The sequence below is a fragment of the Rhinolophus sinicus genome, chromosome 15 (assembly GCF_057876585.1).
Source record: "Rhinolophus sinicus isolate RSI-liver-muscle chromosome 15, RSI-T2T, whole genome shotgun sequence".
NCBI lineage: Eukaryota > Metazoa > Chordata > Mammalia > Chiroptera > Rhinolophidae > Rhinolophus > Rhinolophus sinicus.
The window spans coordinates 29,178,712-29,196,616 of NC_142515.1; the positions used below are offsets into that span (position 1 = coordinate 29,178,712).

The 17,905-nt window shown below is 34.2% G+C and overlaps 1 protein-coding gene across 5 annotated transcripts in view; it reads right to left on the bottom strand.

Moving 5' to 3' along the window:
* EXOC6 (exocyst complex component 6) overlaps positions 1-17,905 on the bottom strand; it is a 166,993-nt gene that overhangs the window by 58,482 nt on the left and 90,606 nt on the right. For all 5 annotated transcript variants that reach the window (XM_019739513.3, XM_019739530.3, XM_074339380.2 and 2 more), the window contains exon 18: positions 7,617-7,796. In XM_019739513.3, the coding sequence (XP_019595072.2) occupies positions 7,617-7,796 (180 nt within the window). The remainder of the gene's footprint in view (positions 1-7,616; positions 7,797-17,905) is intronic.

Consider the following 17,905-nt stretch of genomic DNA (forward strand, 5'->3'; position numbering starts at 1 on the left):
TGAAATAAAAAGCATAGAATTGCAAAAAGGAATAAACGTTTAACAGCAGAGAAAATGAAGGTGTATGGGGGGGAATTCATTAAGTGATGCTTTCTAGAAGACAGAAAGCAAATGAAACAAAGAAGAGAGAGCCACTGTCCATTATATGCTACCAGAAAGGAACTGCAGTAGAGCTGGAAGCCAGCTATGCATCAGAGGTCCAGAGTTAGCAGGTATGAGAGGATGGAAATGAGAAATGGGATGCAAAACAAGAGATAAAGTTATTGAAAACTTCTGGAACAACTGTGCCAATCATCTTCTACCTACAGAGCATAGGCAATTTCCATAATGAAAGCAATTTGGGGAGAGCTGAGACTCCTGGTATAGGCAAAAAGTGAGCGAGACGGAAGGGGGGGGGGAGTCGTCCTCATTCTGGCATGGTGTGGTAATAATGGTAAGAGAGGCAGGGAATGCTATGTAATTTTTGGAATTCAGTGCAAAGTGAAAATGTGAGGCCTCTTGTTTAAAATTATTAAGAATTTCAAGACAATTAAGAGCACCAAACCACATGCAGGACCCTTCTAAACTCAAGACCCCATGTGACTGCGTAGGTCACACATCCATGAAGTAGACCCTCAAGAGAGACCACAATCTCAGGGCTAGCTCCATACCTTTTCACTCTAGGTGAATCCTAGGCAAAATGCCCTAAAAATCTATATAAAAAATTCCCAGTCAGATTCCTACTTGGGGAAAAAGTCTATCAAAAAAATAGCATTTTACCCCAATAAACTTTAATTAAAAAAAATAGCAAATTTGTACAGTAGCAGAATAAACCCATAGAAGCTCTCCAGGGCTTCTTTATTAAAAGGCAATGAGCAAATTAAAAGAAAAACAAACAAACAAACAAACAAAACCCTGTTTGAGGATAACAGAAATAATTCAAGAAACAAAAAATACCTTAAAAAAACAAAACCTCTAATACTCAGACAGGTTTTAAAGATAACATATTTTTTTAAAAAGAGAGAAGAGTATTCTATGAAAAAAGAATACTTAAAAACAGAAGTGATTCCTTATAAATTAGTAAGAGTATAATTAATAGTCTATAGAAGGACTGAAAAATAAAGTTGAGAAAATCTCCCAAAATATGGAAGAACAAACATAAAGAAATAGGAAATGAAGCAAAGGATAAAAGACACAGAGGACCAATCAGGGAACTCTAACATCTAACTAATGAGAGTCCAAGAGAAAGAAAGCCCAAGAAAGAGAGAAATCTAACATCTAACTAATGAGAGTCCAAGAAAAAGAGAACAGAATAATGGAGGGAACAACATTATCTTTAAAATAGTAGAAGGAATTTCTCTGTGATAAACAAGGACACACATTTTTTGAAAGGGGTCAATGAGTAAAGAGTTCAGTGAATGAAATAAAAGCTTACATCTCTACACATTCCCATGACATTTCAGAATGTGAAAGATTAAAAAGCAGATCCTAAAACCTGGATGCCAGAAGACACTGAAGGAATGCAATAAAAATTATCAGAGAAAAAGCTAGTCAACCTAAAATTATATAACCAGCTAAACTATTAACCAAACATGAGGACATAGATATTTTCTAATATGCAAGGACTTAAATAGTGTACTTCCCTTTTGGGAGGAAGTTATTGAGACAGTTCGGCAAAACCAACCAGTGAAGTAATAAAAACATGAAGAACCCAGGAAATAGTTCTCAACACAGAGAGCAGAGAAGGAAAGTCCCAGGATAACAGCTGTGCATGATCTAACAATTCCACATAGCAACTGGTACAAATTAGAGACAAAGGCCTCTGTAGCTGTCAGGAGACAGTAAATGATGAACTGATAGTAAATGAAGAGCTGATAAAGCAAGGGAAAGGGAAGCTAATATCTTTATCTTAAATAGAATTAAAATACTGACTAAAGTCAGCGGAACAAAAAAAAAAGGCATATAACTATTTTACATAAAAAACAATAAATAGAAGAAATATAACATAATGTAACAATCAATAGGAGAAAAGGGGGGAAAGGAGAGATTGTTATGTGTGCTTTATCTTTCATAGCATGGAATCACTAGACACTCTCTGTTTTTTTTATTAAGTTAATCAACAAAAGAAATAAAAACATGGTGGAAAATGGTAGTCTAAGAGAATGGAATTGGGAGTGCAGAAAGGGCAAGGAGAGAGACTATTTTCCATCTCAAACTCTTTGGACTACTTGACTTATATTTTCGGCTCTCTCTATGAAATAAAACAGACATGAAACAATTAATCCGGAGGTTGAATGAGTTGTCTATTTTTACAACACTAGTTAATTAAAAGAATCAGGGCCTAGACCCCAAATCTCAATATTCAGAAAAAAAATTATTTAGGAGAGAATAATTTTAAAAGTTAAGTACTACCTATTTCTGTTCAAACCATGTGTCTTCATTTATTATTGAATACATATTTGATTCTCGCTTAAAGGCAGAATAGTATGTTTTAAAATCATTTATAGAAATAAAAATGCAAATTAAAAATTTAGTGGTATCAGATACATTCAGTAGCAAAAGAGATTATAGCCCCAAATGTAAAGTCTCTGCAAAGGATAGTACTACATTAGCTCATCAATAAAACACGAATAGCTGGAAGCAAACAAGCCAAAACAAAAACCAAAAAGCAAAAAACAAACCCGTCAAAAGGAACACTTAAAATGGGAAATACCTTAAAAGGGAAATGGATAGATAGGGAAGTAGATGTAGAGTTTAAAGATCAAATAACATTTAGGGCATATTTCCCTGTCTTGAAAGTAGTTTCTTCTATAGTATTTTAATTTTATTATTGAACATATATATACTCTGATTTATTTCTTGAGTTAATAAAAAGTAGATAATTTTTCTTTGACAATGTGATTTTAAAAGCTACGCTATTTTTAGTGCTGTGCTAGTAACATTTTAACAACAATTCTCTGGGAAAGACGCCTTGATTTGTAAGATTTGCTGATTTCCATGGTCTAACTACTCCCACTATGGCTACAAATGTGATACCACTGAATGAACAGTTGGAAAGAGATGTACCATTTTCTCTCAGTAGGAAGGCATCTATAGTCTTAGACTAAAAGATATTGGGAGGAATGATCCTATTAATAGATGTTCTTCTTATGAACAGCTTTTCAGGCATCTAGTCTCTAAAATGAGATATACTTTTAACCAGATAATGGTTTTCTTGAAAAACGCCCGATCATATTAACATGTAATTACAGAACCCCATGCCAAAGAAACTCATTATTGCTAAAAACCATGTCAGTTTTTTCATTGTTCATCACCACTTCTATTAATGCAAAAAATCAAGTTAATTATATTTGGAAGCAAAAGAAAAATATCTATCTGGAAAAATAAAGTTTTGATATTTAAAATTCAAACAGAGAGCAGATTAGTTTAACACCCCTAGCGTAGTAGCAAATATAAGCACAGAAGATTACGGCTAAAGATAAAACAATAGTTTCTACAAAGTAAGAAATATAAGCACACTGATCATTCAAGATCTATTTATTTCTACTATAAAATATAACCATTTGTTAATATAAATATTTGGATAAATTGGGTCCCTTTAGCGAATTAACGTGAAGAAATTTAAAATTCATTATCATTTACACATACCCCTTAGTGGCTGTAAATCAACAAAATATCTTTATTGAACCAAAAACATGATTAGCATTTATGAAGGAAGGAAATGTTCATTGTTCTTTCTGGAAGCAGACCACTGCTGGGTCTTTAGGCAGTACATTCACAGTAAAATGTTATTGCATTCCATTTGGCAGTCATGAAGAATGATTAGATATGTCTGAGCTGCTCAACCATTTCTTCTATTTATATACATGTAAGTGGTAAATGAATGTTTAATGCTGTTTAAAATTCTTCCACTTTTAAATTTTCTATAAAATCTTATTAAAAAAAAAAAAGAGCTTGAGCTTGCTTCCAAGTTAGGCTTAAAATAGTGTCATAAATAAGTATCATAGAAAAAGATGACTTGTAGAATACATGCCAAAATGTTAACAGTGGTCATCCTTTGACAAAATAACAAATAATTTTTATTTTCTTCTATACTGTATCTTCTAATTGTTAGAGAAAAAAATTATTAGAAACAAGCAATGTCATACATTTGAAAAAGTAAAAACTGCTGATTCTAAGAGTACTAATTTAGGGATAAAATAATAGTTATTTCATATACTAATCAGACTTCACTGGCATTAGCTAGCATCTGACCATTAGCCATTATAAGCACTGCACTCAAGCTATAATAATTATTCAAATAAAAAAGCTTTAAATGTCTGTATAATGCGAAAGTATAGGACCCATAGCTAAACAACAAGCTAAAATAAAATGCAGGCATAAATACAAGAAAAAAAGAGAAAATATATTAAAATGAAACGAGTACCATAAAGGATCTTAAAAAAATAACAGGGAAAAAAACAAAACTAACATTTGTTAATAGTACCCATCTTTCACCAAGCACCCTGCCAGACAACTTTTTCACACACTCTTTTAATTAATCCTATGATAGTCTTTTGGGGGAAAAAATGGCGTATGCTCATTTTGTGAAGGTAAGAGGCTCAGAAAGGTACAGCAAATTGCCAGGATCCCATAGCCAGTAAATTACAAATCTAAAGTTCAAATATAACTCTTTCTAACTCTAGAGCCCATCCTACACACTCCTCATTTCAGCACCCTGGCCCCCAAGAACAATAAAAGATAAATGTGTTTAGCTCTGAGTCAGAAAAAAGTCAAGTTCCTTGAGGCAGATAATATATTTAGCAAGGCATCTTAACATTTTGGGTAATGGGGAAATACCTGTCATTATTATAAATACTGCTTATTTAGCTTTCTGCGAATTCCTATGGCCAGTAGAGAGTTTGGCTTCTCTGCTAGAGCACAGGGAAATGCAGATGAACAGAAAAGTTAATATGAAAGCAGGGAAGTTCTTTACTTTCCCCTGCATAGGCTTGCCCTGGCTGACTCTTAAGAGAAAAGGGTACAGGAAATAACAAACCAATTCTCTCACTGATCCAATCCTGGAGATAGAGGTATTTAAAAGGGACAATATTGGTGATCCTGCAAACATTACAGATTTCTACTGCTACCACCATGTAGTAGAAAAGTGGAAATGACAAACTTCTTTCCCTGGGCTCCATCAAAACCATTATTACCCATTAATTTCTACTGTTCTCCACCTTGTGAGCAGAGAACAAAATTGTATTGGATAAATTATAACTTTTCTGTAATCAGTGGAACTTTTACTGGGTAATGTGGTCAGCAAATGTACAGCATGACTGTCTTTGATCGAGAAAATTTCTTTTGCAACAATGATAGGGACTGATAAAACCTAAATATGCAGGGAAGTAAGAGTGGAGCTTTCAAACTGAAAGTGTTCTGTGTTAGGTACTTTTTAGGATTGGGGTTGAGAGAAACATTTTTACCCCACAGAATCCACTTATCTGTCCAATTATTTGCAGTATTGGCCAATACTATTTGAAAGAGTGACCCTTGGTTTCACAACTCCCGTTGACTCTAACAGCAATGTTTCTGAACACTGCCAAAACGAGCCGCAATACTTAACTCCTCAGGTTTCCAATCAGGATAGCTAGTTCTGCTTACGCTAAATGACTTGGGAGCGAATGTGATAATAAATTATCTTCTGAAGCTTCTTTGAGGGTTAAAGGAGTCTAGAACTGGCCTCTCTCTCTCTCTGGGTCAAAGGGTAACCTGAAACTAATGAATCATTTTTAGCTTAAAACATTTAAATAAAAATGGTAGCTTACATAAAGCCATATGTTGCTTAGAAAATATATACATTTAAGAACATTCAAGTAAAGAACACTGCCTCTGTTTTTTACTTGAAAGAAAACAATTTAGTTGAATATTTTATACAATTTCAGGGTTTCAGAGAATTAATGCACTGTCTTAATATAATTATTAAATCTAGCTAAAATTTACCATAGTCAATAATTTAATATTTTTGCTTGGGAATTATGCTTCTAGTTCATCCCTTAAATAAGAATACACTGTTGTTAGGACCATTTTCTCTTTTATTAACTATGAACTATAATTTTCTTTTTATTTGGTCATGTCCTATATTGAATTTGCTGATCTACATTGTATAAAAATGTATTTCCTTTAAAAAAAAAACCCATGTTATATAACATAAAAATTCAAAATGGTATAAGAAGACTCATCTGAAACTATACAAAATATCATAATAGATTAGATGAGTGATTTAGTTAGGCCAGAAGTCTCTCTCAATGTCACCAGAATATGTCCTATGAGAAAGTAGGATTTCCCTCCAGATGACAGCCTCCGGAGATGAGGCATTTACCCCAAACATTTAACATATAACCTCTCTCAGTTCTACCACAGTTATGCACAAAATTCTTACCCATCACGTGGTGCCAACCCATGAAGCAGACATTGCAACATAAAAACATGATGTGTATATCTGTGTACATGTGTGTGCACATGCACATGTTTATTACTGAGGATTGGTTTTGGCTGAAAGCATGGAAATTTTACTGACAAAATGAATTCAAATGAATTCAACAAGTATTTAATGTGTATTATATGAGCACTTTTTAAGAAATTAGTTGAATATAAAAATTAAATATATACAGTTTCCGTTTTTCAACTCAAGTACAGAAGTTAGGAATACATCATCCCTGGGTAAGTTTCTAAAAGTTCTTTGAAACAAATTCACCATTACAAACTATTCACCATTACAAATTCACCATTACAAATTAAGAAATTCTTCTATTTATTTTTTAGCAACACCTTCCTTCAACTATTCTAATCGGCCCTTTGGAGCAGCTCCTGATGAGCAAAGAGAGTAACATTTCTTTTTTCATCTTAAACAAGGGAGATGGTTGGAGTCAGTTGGGGAGGCTCCAGATTAAATACTTTATTTTTATGTTGAGCTTATTTTATGAAATAAAAAGATCAATAAAATTTTTCCTATTTTATTTATACAAAAACTACTCCATGTTTTAACCATAGTTCTGTTACTTCTGAATATACCTAATAACAGCATGTTCATTCCACCATAATTGCTTTGGTCTTTGCACTCCTTGTCTGAAGAATCCAGTGTTTCTGCCTTTACACTCAAATGTCCCTGCCAGACTTTGTTTTTCTTTAATGTTTCATCATTATATTGTTCAAGATGTAGATGTACTATGACTATATATCGGCATAGAACAATGCTATTTTACTTTTAATCTCTTGCCTAAAAATATCCAATAATTTCTTGGCCTTTTCTAACTGGAAAAGCCATTAATTATATAGACTTTTATAAAAACTACTCCTATTAGAGTTTATTTCTCTTTAAGTCTATACTGTCAATTTCATGATTTTATTTTGGTTTTGATGGGAAGAGAGTTGTTGGTATTGGTTAAAATACCAATGATTAAAAAGTAAAACAAATGAAAAGTTCAAATAATTGACTAAGTTATGATTCTTTACAAATTAATTTATAATAATGGGAAAGGATATATTCAAGCTAAGTAGTTGATTTAAACAAGTAACCCTCAAACTAAAACTAAATTCTAAAATATACTTTAGTAAGCAAAATTATAATATAATTTTTGAAAATGTTTTATACTTACAGGCAAATGCGTAAACACTTGAAAAATGCTTCTCAAAAAATTAATAAGATCCATTAAATAACCACTTGCTCTTCCATCTGGCTCAGACATCGTCCAGTCATAATCAGCAAGCTGAACAAATTCATCAATTTTTTGATTAAGTTTGGTATATATTTCTCCTTCTGCAGCGTGTCGAGCATCCTGACAGGACAAAATAACAACAAACAGAAACAGTTAGAGAAGCAGACAATAAAACAAGTTTTCTTAAAATTCTACATTTTATTTTATATTTTTCTAATACTTCAGTCATTTTCTAATGTTTTAGTCATTTATTCAAAGTCCAAGAAAACTGTTTGTATTTTGGCTGGCAGTACTCTTATTTATCTGACTGGACATCATTTTGTTTTTTTCCAACCTTGCTATCACCTTTATCTTTACGTGGTAGGATAATTTATGAGTTACTCGTTATGAATTGTTCTCACAGTTTTAAAACCCTTAAGAGAAACAGAAGTAGAAAAACAGAAGTCAAGAATGCAAAAGAGCACCCCCATCCATTGACTCACTAAGGGAAATTAAGTTGGACTATAACAGAAGACATGGAATAGTTACTGGTGTTTTAAGTTGAACATGCAGAGAGCGAGAGAGTGAGAGAGAGAGAAATAACTTCTCAGAAGAGGAGAAAAGAAATGAAGGTAGTGATACAAAAATAGAAAAATAAGGATCTCCAAACATTCTGTCCTCCATAAAAGCAACAAGAAAACTAGCAAAATTGTCAAAATCTACTTTCCCAAAACTCTGAAAATTAACACAAAACTTACAGCAATCCAGGCAGCATTTATTAAATACACTTTAACAGCTGACTCTTGGTAAGAAAAGAAGCTTTGTGACATTTTAATGTGCCTTATTTCCATTCTCCCTCCCCTGCTCCAGCTCTTTGGTACCCTTAAAAATCAACACCCCACACCTGTGATGAAAACCAGAAGTTTCTCAGCCATCAAAGTGGCAGAATGGGGTTGGAGCTCCTTCAAAGCCACATTCCCAGAGAATTATCATATTTGACCTATTTGGTCGTTCCCTGGAAGATCCCACTTGCAGGGATGCCTTTCTATAACCTAAATTGGGGCTTGTCCAGTGCAGAAAGCCTTTTCCCTGAAAGCCATTTGTTGAAAACAGTTAGAGGCAACTGTTTAACAACACAGATGCCTTAGGCGGTGAATAATAGGACACACAATAGACTAATCAAAAAGCTTAAATGAAAAAACTGAGGATCGAAATGTCAATAGACGGCTTTGAAAAGCTGACATATTCCTGGGACTCTAGAAGGCTATGTGCATGTGTAGGGCTGTGCACATGCTCAGGAAAGACCTGAGAAGGCTGTAAGCTCTCATCTATGGCTGACCTTGAAGCAGGAAGTAAAGGCTAAAAGCAGAGTTGTCAAATGCCTGACTTTTGAAGCATGCTCCAACACACACAAAGAGGTCCTCAGCAAAGACTGGGGGATGTATTTGTTCCAGTCTTTTAAGGAAATCTGTGTCCAGTCATTAGTTGGCCACTAATCTAACCAAGCAGAGACTTCAGTGGCCACACATAACAAAGAATTCAGGCTTTATAGAATTAATTCAGAAAAGTAACGAAAAAAGCAAACCATCACCAAGAAAAAAACAAACCTTGGGAAGAGGGGATAATCTGATTTCCTGAGTTGTCACATACTATTTTAATGTCCAGTTTTCAACAAAATTTCGTCACACAAGGAAATTACAAGTCATACAAGGAAATGACCCATACACAGAAAAACAAAAAGCCATCAATAGAAACTGTCCCTGAGGAAGCCCAGATATTGGACTCATAAGACTTTAAATCAGTTATTTAAAATATGTTCAAAGAACTAAAGTAAACTATATCTAAAGAAATAAACAAAAATATGAAAACAATGCCTCCAATATACAGAATATAAAGAGATAGAAATTAAAAAAAGAAAAAATAAATTCTGTAGTTGAAAAGTACAATAAATAAATAAAAAATCACTACAGGGGTTCAACAGCAGATTTGAGCAGGCAGAAGACAAAGGAGATATGATCAACAATATAAACAAATTACACCTAACAGACATCTATAGAACACCCTACTCAACAACAGCAGACCATTATTTTCAAGTGAACATGGGACACTATCCAGAACAGAGCATGTTAGGCCACAAAAAAAGCCTTAAAAGGAATGAAATCATACAAAGTATGTTCTCCAACCACAATGGAATGAAATTAGAAATTAGTAACAGAAGGATATTTGAAAAGTTCACAAATATGTAGAAATTAAACAATAGACTCCAATAAGTAGCCAATGAGTCACAGAAGAAATCATGATCAAAATCAGAAAATATTTTTGAGATAAATGAAAACAAGAACACAACATCAAAACTTATGGGACGTAAAGAAAACAGTGCTTAGAGAAATTTATAGCTACACCAGCCTATATTATAAAAAAAGAAAGATCTCAAATCAATAATCTAAACTTCCACCTTAAGAAACCAGAAAAAAAAAGTTGTGGGTTCTCGCTCATTCAAACAGCAACACTGGGGAACTGAAGACTAGGCATTGTGGCCTTTGGAACCAAGGCAAAAGATTTTCATGCTGATGCTTTTCTTTAAAAACAAAAAAATTACATAGACATGGAGAGGAAGCATCTTGAAAGTTAAAACTAGAACAATCTTTGCCCTTTTCTCAGGTTTTTTTGGACTGCACAAGCCCCCAGAATTCTCTGTACCACCTTAAGGAGGGTACAGCAGACCATCCTGGCCAGCAGAGCTTGAGAGCTAGATTTAATCTGATGAGGGTTGGCAATGTGATATTTCTGGCAAAACTAATAAATAGGTATCTATTTAGATTCTTACCTTGACTAAGAAGAGATCTGAGTATCACTCACCATTTATTAGTCACATATTACATTTGAATACAACGTAATATATAATGTACATCAAGTCTAGGAGGAAGAGCACTATAAAGACACTGAGATGAGTAAAACAGCTCCCACCCTCAAGGATCTCACAATCCAAGGAGAGATACACTATAACAAAACATGACTAGTGCTATATTAGAGGTTTAACAAAGCATCTTGAGTAAACAAAGGAGGAAATAATTACTACTTATCTGATAAAAAGCTTTGTGGAGGGGATGTCATTTGAGTTATAACTTTAAAAATATATAATTAGGAACTCTTACTTAGTTAGGTATTTTGGTTTATGTGCCTTAAGAAATTTTCAAAAGAATAGTGTAAGAGAAGGTAAACATGATTAATCAAAATACTATATACCCCATTTCACATTTCAATGCTTTGTTTTTTGGCTCCCTCTCCAATTTTCACATTGTCTAACTACTGACTACTCAGCCAGATTGGGCTGAGGAAAACCAACTACTGCTACCGTATTTGCATGCCTGCCTTCACAGTAGGATTGGAACAGGAATTCCAAGAAAGATTTTTCTTCTCTCTCCACTCAGAGGTCTAACACAAATGTGACACAGAAAATAAAAACTTTCAACAGTGTCTCTCTTCAACTACAGAAGAAAAGTAAACACTACTTTAGATAGAAAAGGAATTTAAGATAATGTTAATGCTATTAACTGAAATGTTAATGAAGCATTAAATATGGCAGTAGCAAAATCAGTTCTGACTCAAAATAAAGTTATTTATAGCAACTTAAGCTATTAGTGTTTCTCTATTAAAATTTCTAATGCAATGCAAATCTCCTCAGAAAAATCTTAAGACTGAGACGCTGAACATTAGTGTTTAGTAATTACTGACCAGCCACTATAAATTGGGCACTCTCAGTAATGTAGGTACAAAACATCCACTAAAATGTAAACAACATGAAGGCAGGAAGTTTGTGTCTGTTTTTGCTCACTGATGAATACCAAGCACCTAGAACAGTGCTTTCAACAGAGTAGGTAATAGATGAGTATGTGTTAAAATTTTTTTAAAAAATCATTACTGTCTTAAAGAAGTTTATAACCTAGCTGGGACAGAAAAGTACCACAAATAAAATAATCATAGAATGAATAAATATTAACTTAGTATTGAGTACATGTATAGTAAATATGTAGCAAAAAAGGAGATATGTGGGCTGAAAAGGTTTATATCACTTGCTGTTCCAGTTACTATTGTTACTAACAAACAATCCCCAAATCTTAGCAGCTTAAAATAACACAGGCATTTCATTACGCTTTCAGGTTCTATGGGTTAGGAATGCAGACAAGGAACCGTGGGGATGACTTTGTTCCACTATATCTGAGACCTCAGATGGAAATGAGACTCAACAGCTGGGAATTAGAATCGTCTGGAGGGTTTTTCCCTCACATGTCTGGCACCTGAGATGGGCAGCCTCTCCATATGGCTTGGCTTCCTCACAGCATGGTAGCTACACGGTACCTGGACTTCTTACTTGGCAGAGCAGGCCTCGAAGCATGTGTGTTTCATGCTTGCAATAAGGTGGAAGTCACATTGCCTTTTTTGTCCTAGCCTCAGTGTACTCTACTGGTTAATGCAGTCCCAAGCCTGCCTAGATTCAAGGGGAGGGGACACAGATCCCCACTTCTCACTGAGTAGAGTCAAGGAATCTGTGGTCATTTTAAAAATCACTATCCTGCTAATAATGAACAATGGAGAAGTGGCCCATAAAGAATATATAGGCCAGGGGGTTGAGAAAATGGGAAAGGGTTTGATTTCCACAATTTCACTTATCTTTATATCTCAAGCAAATTACTTAACTTGTGTAAATCTTAGTTTTCTCATCTATGAAAAGAGACTCATCATCACTATCACTGTCTCAGAGGGCTGATTTGAGCATTACATAAGCTTTTATAATTAATGTAAAGTAGTCTAACAGTACTGGGCACCCAGTAGACGCTCAAAAAAATAGTCTTTTCCTTACACCCACTGGTGTTGGGTACCTAATAGTGCTGAATAATGTTTATTAAGTGAACTATATGGGAAATTAGTATATCAGAATCACAAGCCATCCAAATTGCCCAAGTTAGCTTAGCTTCCTGTAGTTATTTGCATGAAAGGGAGAAAAAAATTGGGTATCAAACATTCACAGAATGATTTTTTAAACATGAAGCAGGAGTGAAACAGAAAAGGGGATCATATTTAATGTGCATTAGACAGTAATATCTCTGTCTCTTTACCCCCCTAACAGCATTAGAGGTACCTAAGTGGTCAAATGCTTATGGCCATCACACACCACAATGATGCCACTTATGTACCAAATTCTCAAAGAAATAGAAAAATATAAAAATCATTTATTTACCACTTTGCATTTTGGCCTAGTGTTCACCAGTCTGCTCTATTTCTGTCTCACTCCTGACTGAATCTAAGCAGATGAATGTAGGCCACTACAGAAATGAAGTTAGACTGCAACTTCAAAAGGCGGCCAAACCAGGGAGGCCTAAAGCTCAGAACTGCATACTCACCATTATACTCATGTCCTGTCTATCAACCCACGTCCTTTCTATCACCAGGCAAAGAAAATTTGGAGTCTGATTGCTCTTATTCTCTACTACATTTCCTATCTGCACTTGGGCTGCGATATATGATTTCTCTTGCTTTTCTGGGACACCTCTAACATAGGCAGGAAAGGAAAGAGATGCCGAATAAAAATTTAAAAACCAGTATCAGACTTTAGTCTTCCAATCTCACAGAGCTAAAATACTTGATGGAACTTGAAATATTTTTAAAAATAACTATTCTTTTAAAATCCTAATTTAAATTCACCTTTAAGAATCAATGGTATACTTCTTAATTCTCCTTTTTATATAGAATTTTGTTAAAATTAAATAAAGAAGATATAATTTATGATTGTCCTGGATTTTTCAAAGCAGTATGAGACAATTAAAACATTAACCAGAAGCTGAGATAGGGAGAAGGACCAAATAGCTAGAAATTTTGAAGTGATGAGGGAAAACAAACACTACTTATCTGAAGGAAGAAAAATTATAAAAATGATTATGATGAGACCATTCACAATATAGTCAAATGAATCAGAGTTTAGAATGATTTAAAATCCAGCTTCTGGATTATCTGGGATAGATGTAAGTGATTCTAAATTAAATAATTTTATAATTCTCAAATTACCTAAATTATCCCCTTTTCCTTTTTAAAAGGTGCTACATTTTTACCTTTCCAGTTTTCAAGGGCTTTGGTACCTCAAAAGTGATAAAGAATGGTTAGGGACTTTGTAACAGCATCTGCCACTTCTTAGGTAATCTAAGTTGTTTGTCATCGGGTTTGCAAATCATCTGATATAAATAGCTTTTTAAAGTAGTCCTCAACTATTTCCTTCCCTATTCTATTTCTGCTTTCTACCACTTTATAAGAGGTGCTTGTTATAATTAACTGATTACTGATGCTAAATTACAGAAAAACAGAAAGCTGAATACTTTCATGCATCCATGGGGATTGAGGTAGTCTATAAATTTTTTTGAACTGAAAAATGCTTTTGCTTTTTCTGTTAGCTGTTATGGTTTTGGCAAAGTAGAACCCCTATATAACTGACCTAATTATTTATTCTAGTCAATAAATATTTAAGTTTTTAATTTTCTCTGATCTACCTTTTAGGGCTTTATGTAATTCAAATATATTAAACCAGCTGCAAGCATAAAACTGATTTATGCAGCCCTCTCTAATGGGGGAAGAAAAGAGGAGAAGTTGGTGGTAACAGGCAACAAAAGAAAGAAATGTTACATGCATTGCTTTTAAAAATGACAAGAAATTATACAAAGGAACACTTCATCAATAACAGAAAAGCATGTAAATAATCAGAAGTTGAAATGCAATTAATCAGTCAAGAATATTGCAAGTGTGCTAGCAATGCAATAATAAATCAACTTTATATATGCAAAATAAAAAAATTATAATTTAAATGAGAAATTTTAAAAATTCCTAATACCTTACTAATAGCTTACTAGTTTTAAATATATTCAGTTTATGAATGTATATCTTTACTACTAAAAGTTAAATAAATGTACATTTTATTTTACTCATATAGTAACACCTCAGTTATTCAGAGGTTACATATAGTCAATAACCAAGAAGGAAGCCAAAAAAAGTCACTGAGTAGCGAAAAGTGGTATCATACTTCATGTACCAACAAATAAGTTGTAGTAGATCCTATGATAGAATACTATACTAAATTGAAAATAAACGACAGCTACATGCAACATAAATGAAAGAAATATCACAAATCATTTTGAGTGAAAGTTAGACACAAAAAAATGCACTCTTATGATTCCACATAAATAGAGTTCAAAAACAGACAAACGTGCTGTTAAAAGGGTAAAGGGGGTCAAATATATGGTGATGGAAAGGGAATTGACTCTGGGTGGTGAACGCACAATGTGATATAGAGATGATGTATTATGGAATTGTACTCTTGAAACCTATGTAATTTTACTAACCATTGTCACCGCAATAAATTTTAATTAAAATAAATTAAGTATTGAGAGGAAGAAGAGATAAGGGAGGCTTCTACAATGCTACTAATGCTTTATTTCTTGACCTCGTAATTCCATAGGTGAGTTCATTCTTTTCAGTTTAAATAGAATTTATTTTTTAGAGTAGTTTTAGGTTCACAGCAAAATTGAGGGAAAGGTACAGAAATAACCCATATACCACCTGCCCCCACATTTGCACAGTCTCCTCCACTATCAAAATGCCGCACCTGAGTGGTACATTTGCTACAATTGATGAACTTACATCATTATCATCCAAAGTCCATAGTTTACATTAGGGTTCACTCTTGGTGTTGTACATGCTATGGGTTTGGACAAACGTGTAATGATATGCATCCATCATTATGGTATCATAGAGTAGTGTCACTGCCCTAAAAATCCTCTGTTCTCCATCTATTCATCTCTCTCCCACCCCCAACCCATGGCAACCACTATCCTTTTACTGTCTCCATATTTGCTTTTTCCAGGATATCACATAATTGGAATCATACAATATGTAGACTTTTCAGATTGGCTTCTTTCATTTAGTACTATGTCATTTAAAGTTCCTCCACATCTTTTCATGGCTTCATAGCTCATTGCTTTTCAGTGCTGAATAACATTCCATTGTTTGAATGCCCCAGTTTAACCATTCATTTACTGAGGACCATCTTGGTTGTTTACAAGTGTTGGCAATTAGGATTAAAGCTGTTTTAAACTTACACGTGCAGATTTTTGTGTGGACACAAGTGTTCAATTCACCTGTGTAAATAACAAGGAGTGTAATTGCTAGATTGCATGGTAAGAGTATGTTTAGTTTTATAAGAAATTCTTAAACTGTCTTCCAAAGTGGCTGCACCATTTTACATTCCCACCAGCAATGAATAAGAATCCCTGTTACCAGCATTTGGTGGTGTCAGTGTTTTGGATTTTGGCCATTCTAATAGGTGTGCAGTGGTATTTCACTGTTAATTTGCAATTCCCTAATAATATATGAGGAGGAACATCTTTTCATTCATACACACACACACACAAAAACACACACACACATATTTATTTATAGTTGACATTCAATCCTATTCTACTTCAGCCCCAGGTGTACAGCGCAGTGGTCAGGTATCCACACAGTCCATGAAGTGATCCCCCTGATAAGTTCAATACCTCCATCAATCTACTTTTAATCTTTATATTAAAAGTGGGTTTTATAAACAACATGTAGTTGGGTCTTGTTTTACTGACCCATTCTAACAACTTATCTTTCAATTGTTCTTTTTAGACCATTGATGTTTAAAGTAATTATCGATATATTGTTTTTCTCTTAACACTTTAAATATTTCATTCCATTCTCTTCTTGCTTGCATGGCTAAGAGAATTAGATATAATTCTTATCTTTGTTACTCTAGGTAAAGTGTTTTTTCCTCTGGTTTCTTTCAGGATTTTATCTTTATCTTTAATTTTCTGCAGTTTGAATATGATATGCCTAGGTGTAGCTATTTTGGCATTTATCCTGTGTCCTCTAATCTTTCTGGATCCATGGTTTAAATGTCTGACATTAATTTGGGAAAATTCTCAGTCACCGTATCAAATATTGCTTCTGTTCCTTTGTCTCTTTTCTCTCCTTTTAATATCCCCACTGCATGTATGTTATACCTTCTGTAGTTGTCTCACAATTGTTGAATATTCTGTGTAGATTTTTTTCAGTGTTTTTTTTTCCCTCTGCTTTTCTGTTTTAGAAGTTTCAGTTGACATATCCCCAAGCTCAGAAATTCTTTCCTCAACCGTGTGCAGTCTACTAATGAGTCCATCAAAAGCATTCTTCATTTTTGTTACAGGGTTTTGATCTCTAGCACTTCTTTTTTAGTGTTTCTTAGATTTTCCACCTCTCTGCTTACGTTACGCATCTGTAATTTCATGCTGTCTATTTTATCTATTAAAACCCTCAGCATATTAATCATAGCTTTTTTTTTTTAATTCATTGTCTGATAATTCCAATATTTCTGACATATCTGAATCTGGTTCTAATAGTTACTCTATCTCTTCTAACTGTGTTTTTTCCTTTTAGTCTGTCTTGTAATTTTTTTCTTGATAGCCAGACATGATTTACTAGGTGAAAAGAACTGCAGTAAACAGGCCTTTAGAAATGCATGGGGGGAAGTAAGGCATGGGGGGAAGGAAAGTGTACTACAGTCCTACGATTAGACCTCAGTTTTTAAGTAAGACTTCGCACCTCGATGGCGAAACTCACAAGTGCTTCTCATTTTCACTCCTTAGGTGGAGCAGGATGCTGGGATTGGGTATTTCCCTTCCCCCAATTTGGTTAGGCGCTGATAAAACCCCAATAGTTTAGGAATTGGTAAATAGTTTGTTTTGAGATTAGTTTTTGTTGAGAAGCATAGAATACTTAAAGAACAAAATGCTCTGGCATATTTCAAATGCTTCCTTTCCCTTCCTGGAAGCACAAGAGGATTATTTTTCCCCTCCAATCTTCATTGGGAACACCTGGTAGGGCTCTACGAAGTAAAGCTCACAAAAGTGTGCATGCACCACCATGATTGGGTCTCCCTGGAGTTTTAACTTTCAGACTTATCCACACTAAGTCTCCAGCACTTCATCAAGTACAGTTCAGGTTTACTGTAGTGGTTCCTGCAGAGGTTTCTGCTCCATTAAGTTGTGATTTTCTGTATTTGCCTAACTGTTTCTCCAAATTTGGGTGTAGTGGTTTGCCCTATGATCTCACTTCTCTGACAAATCAAAGAGTTGATGTTTTTTCAGTTTTCTCAGCTTTTTACTTGTCAGGACAAAGTGAAAACTTCCAAGTTCTTCACATACCAG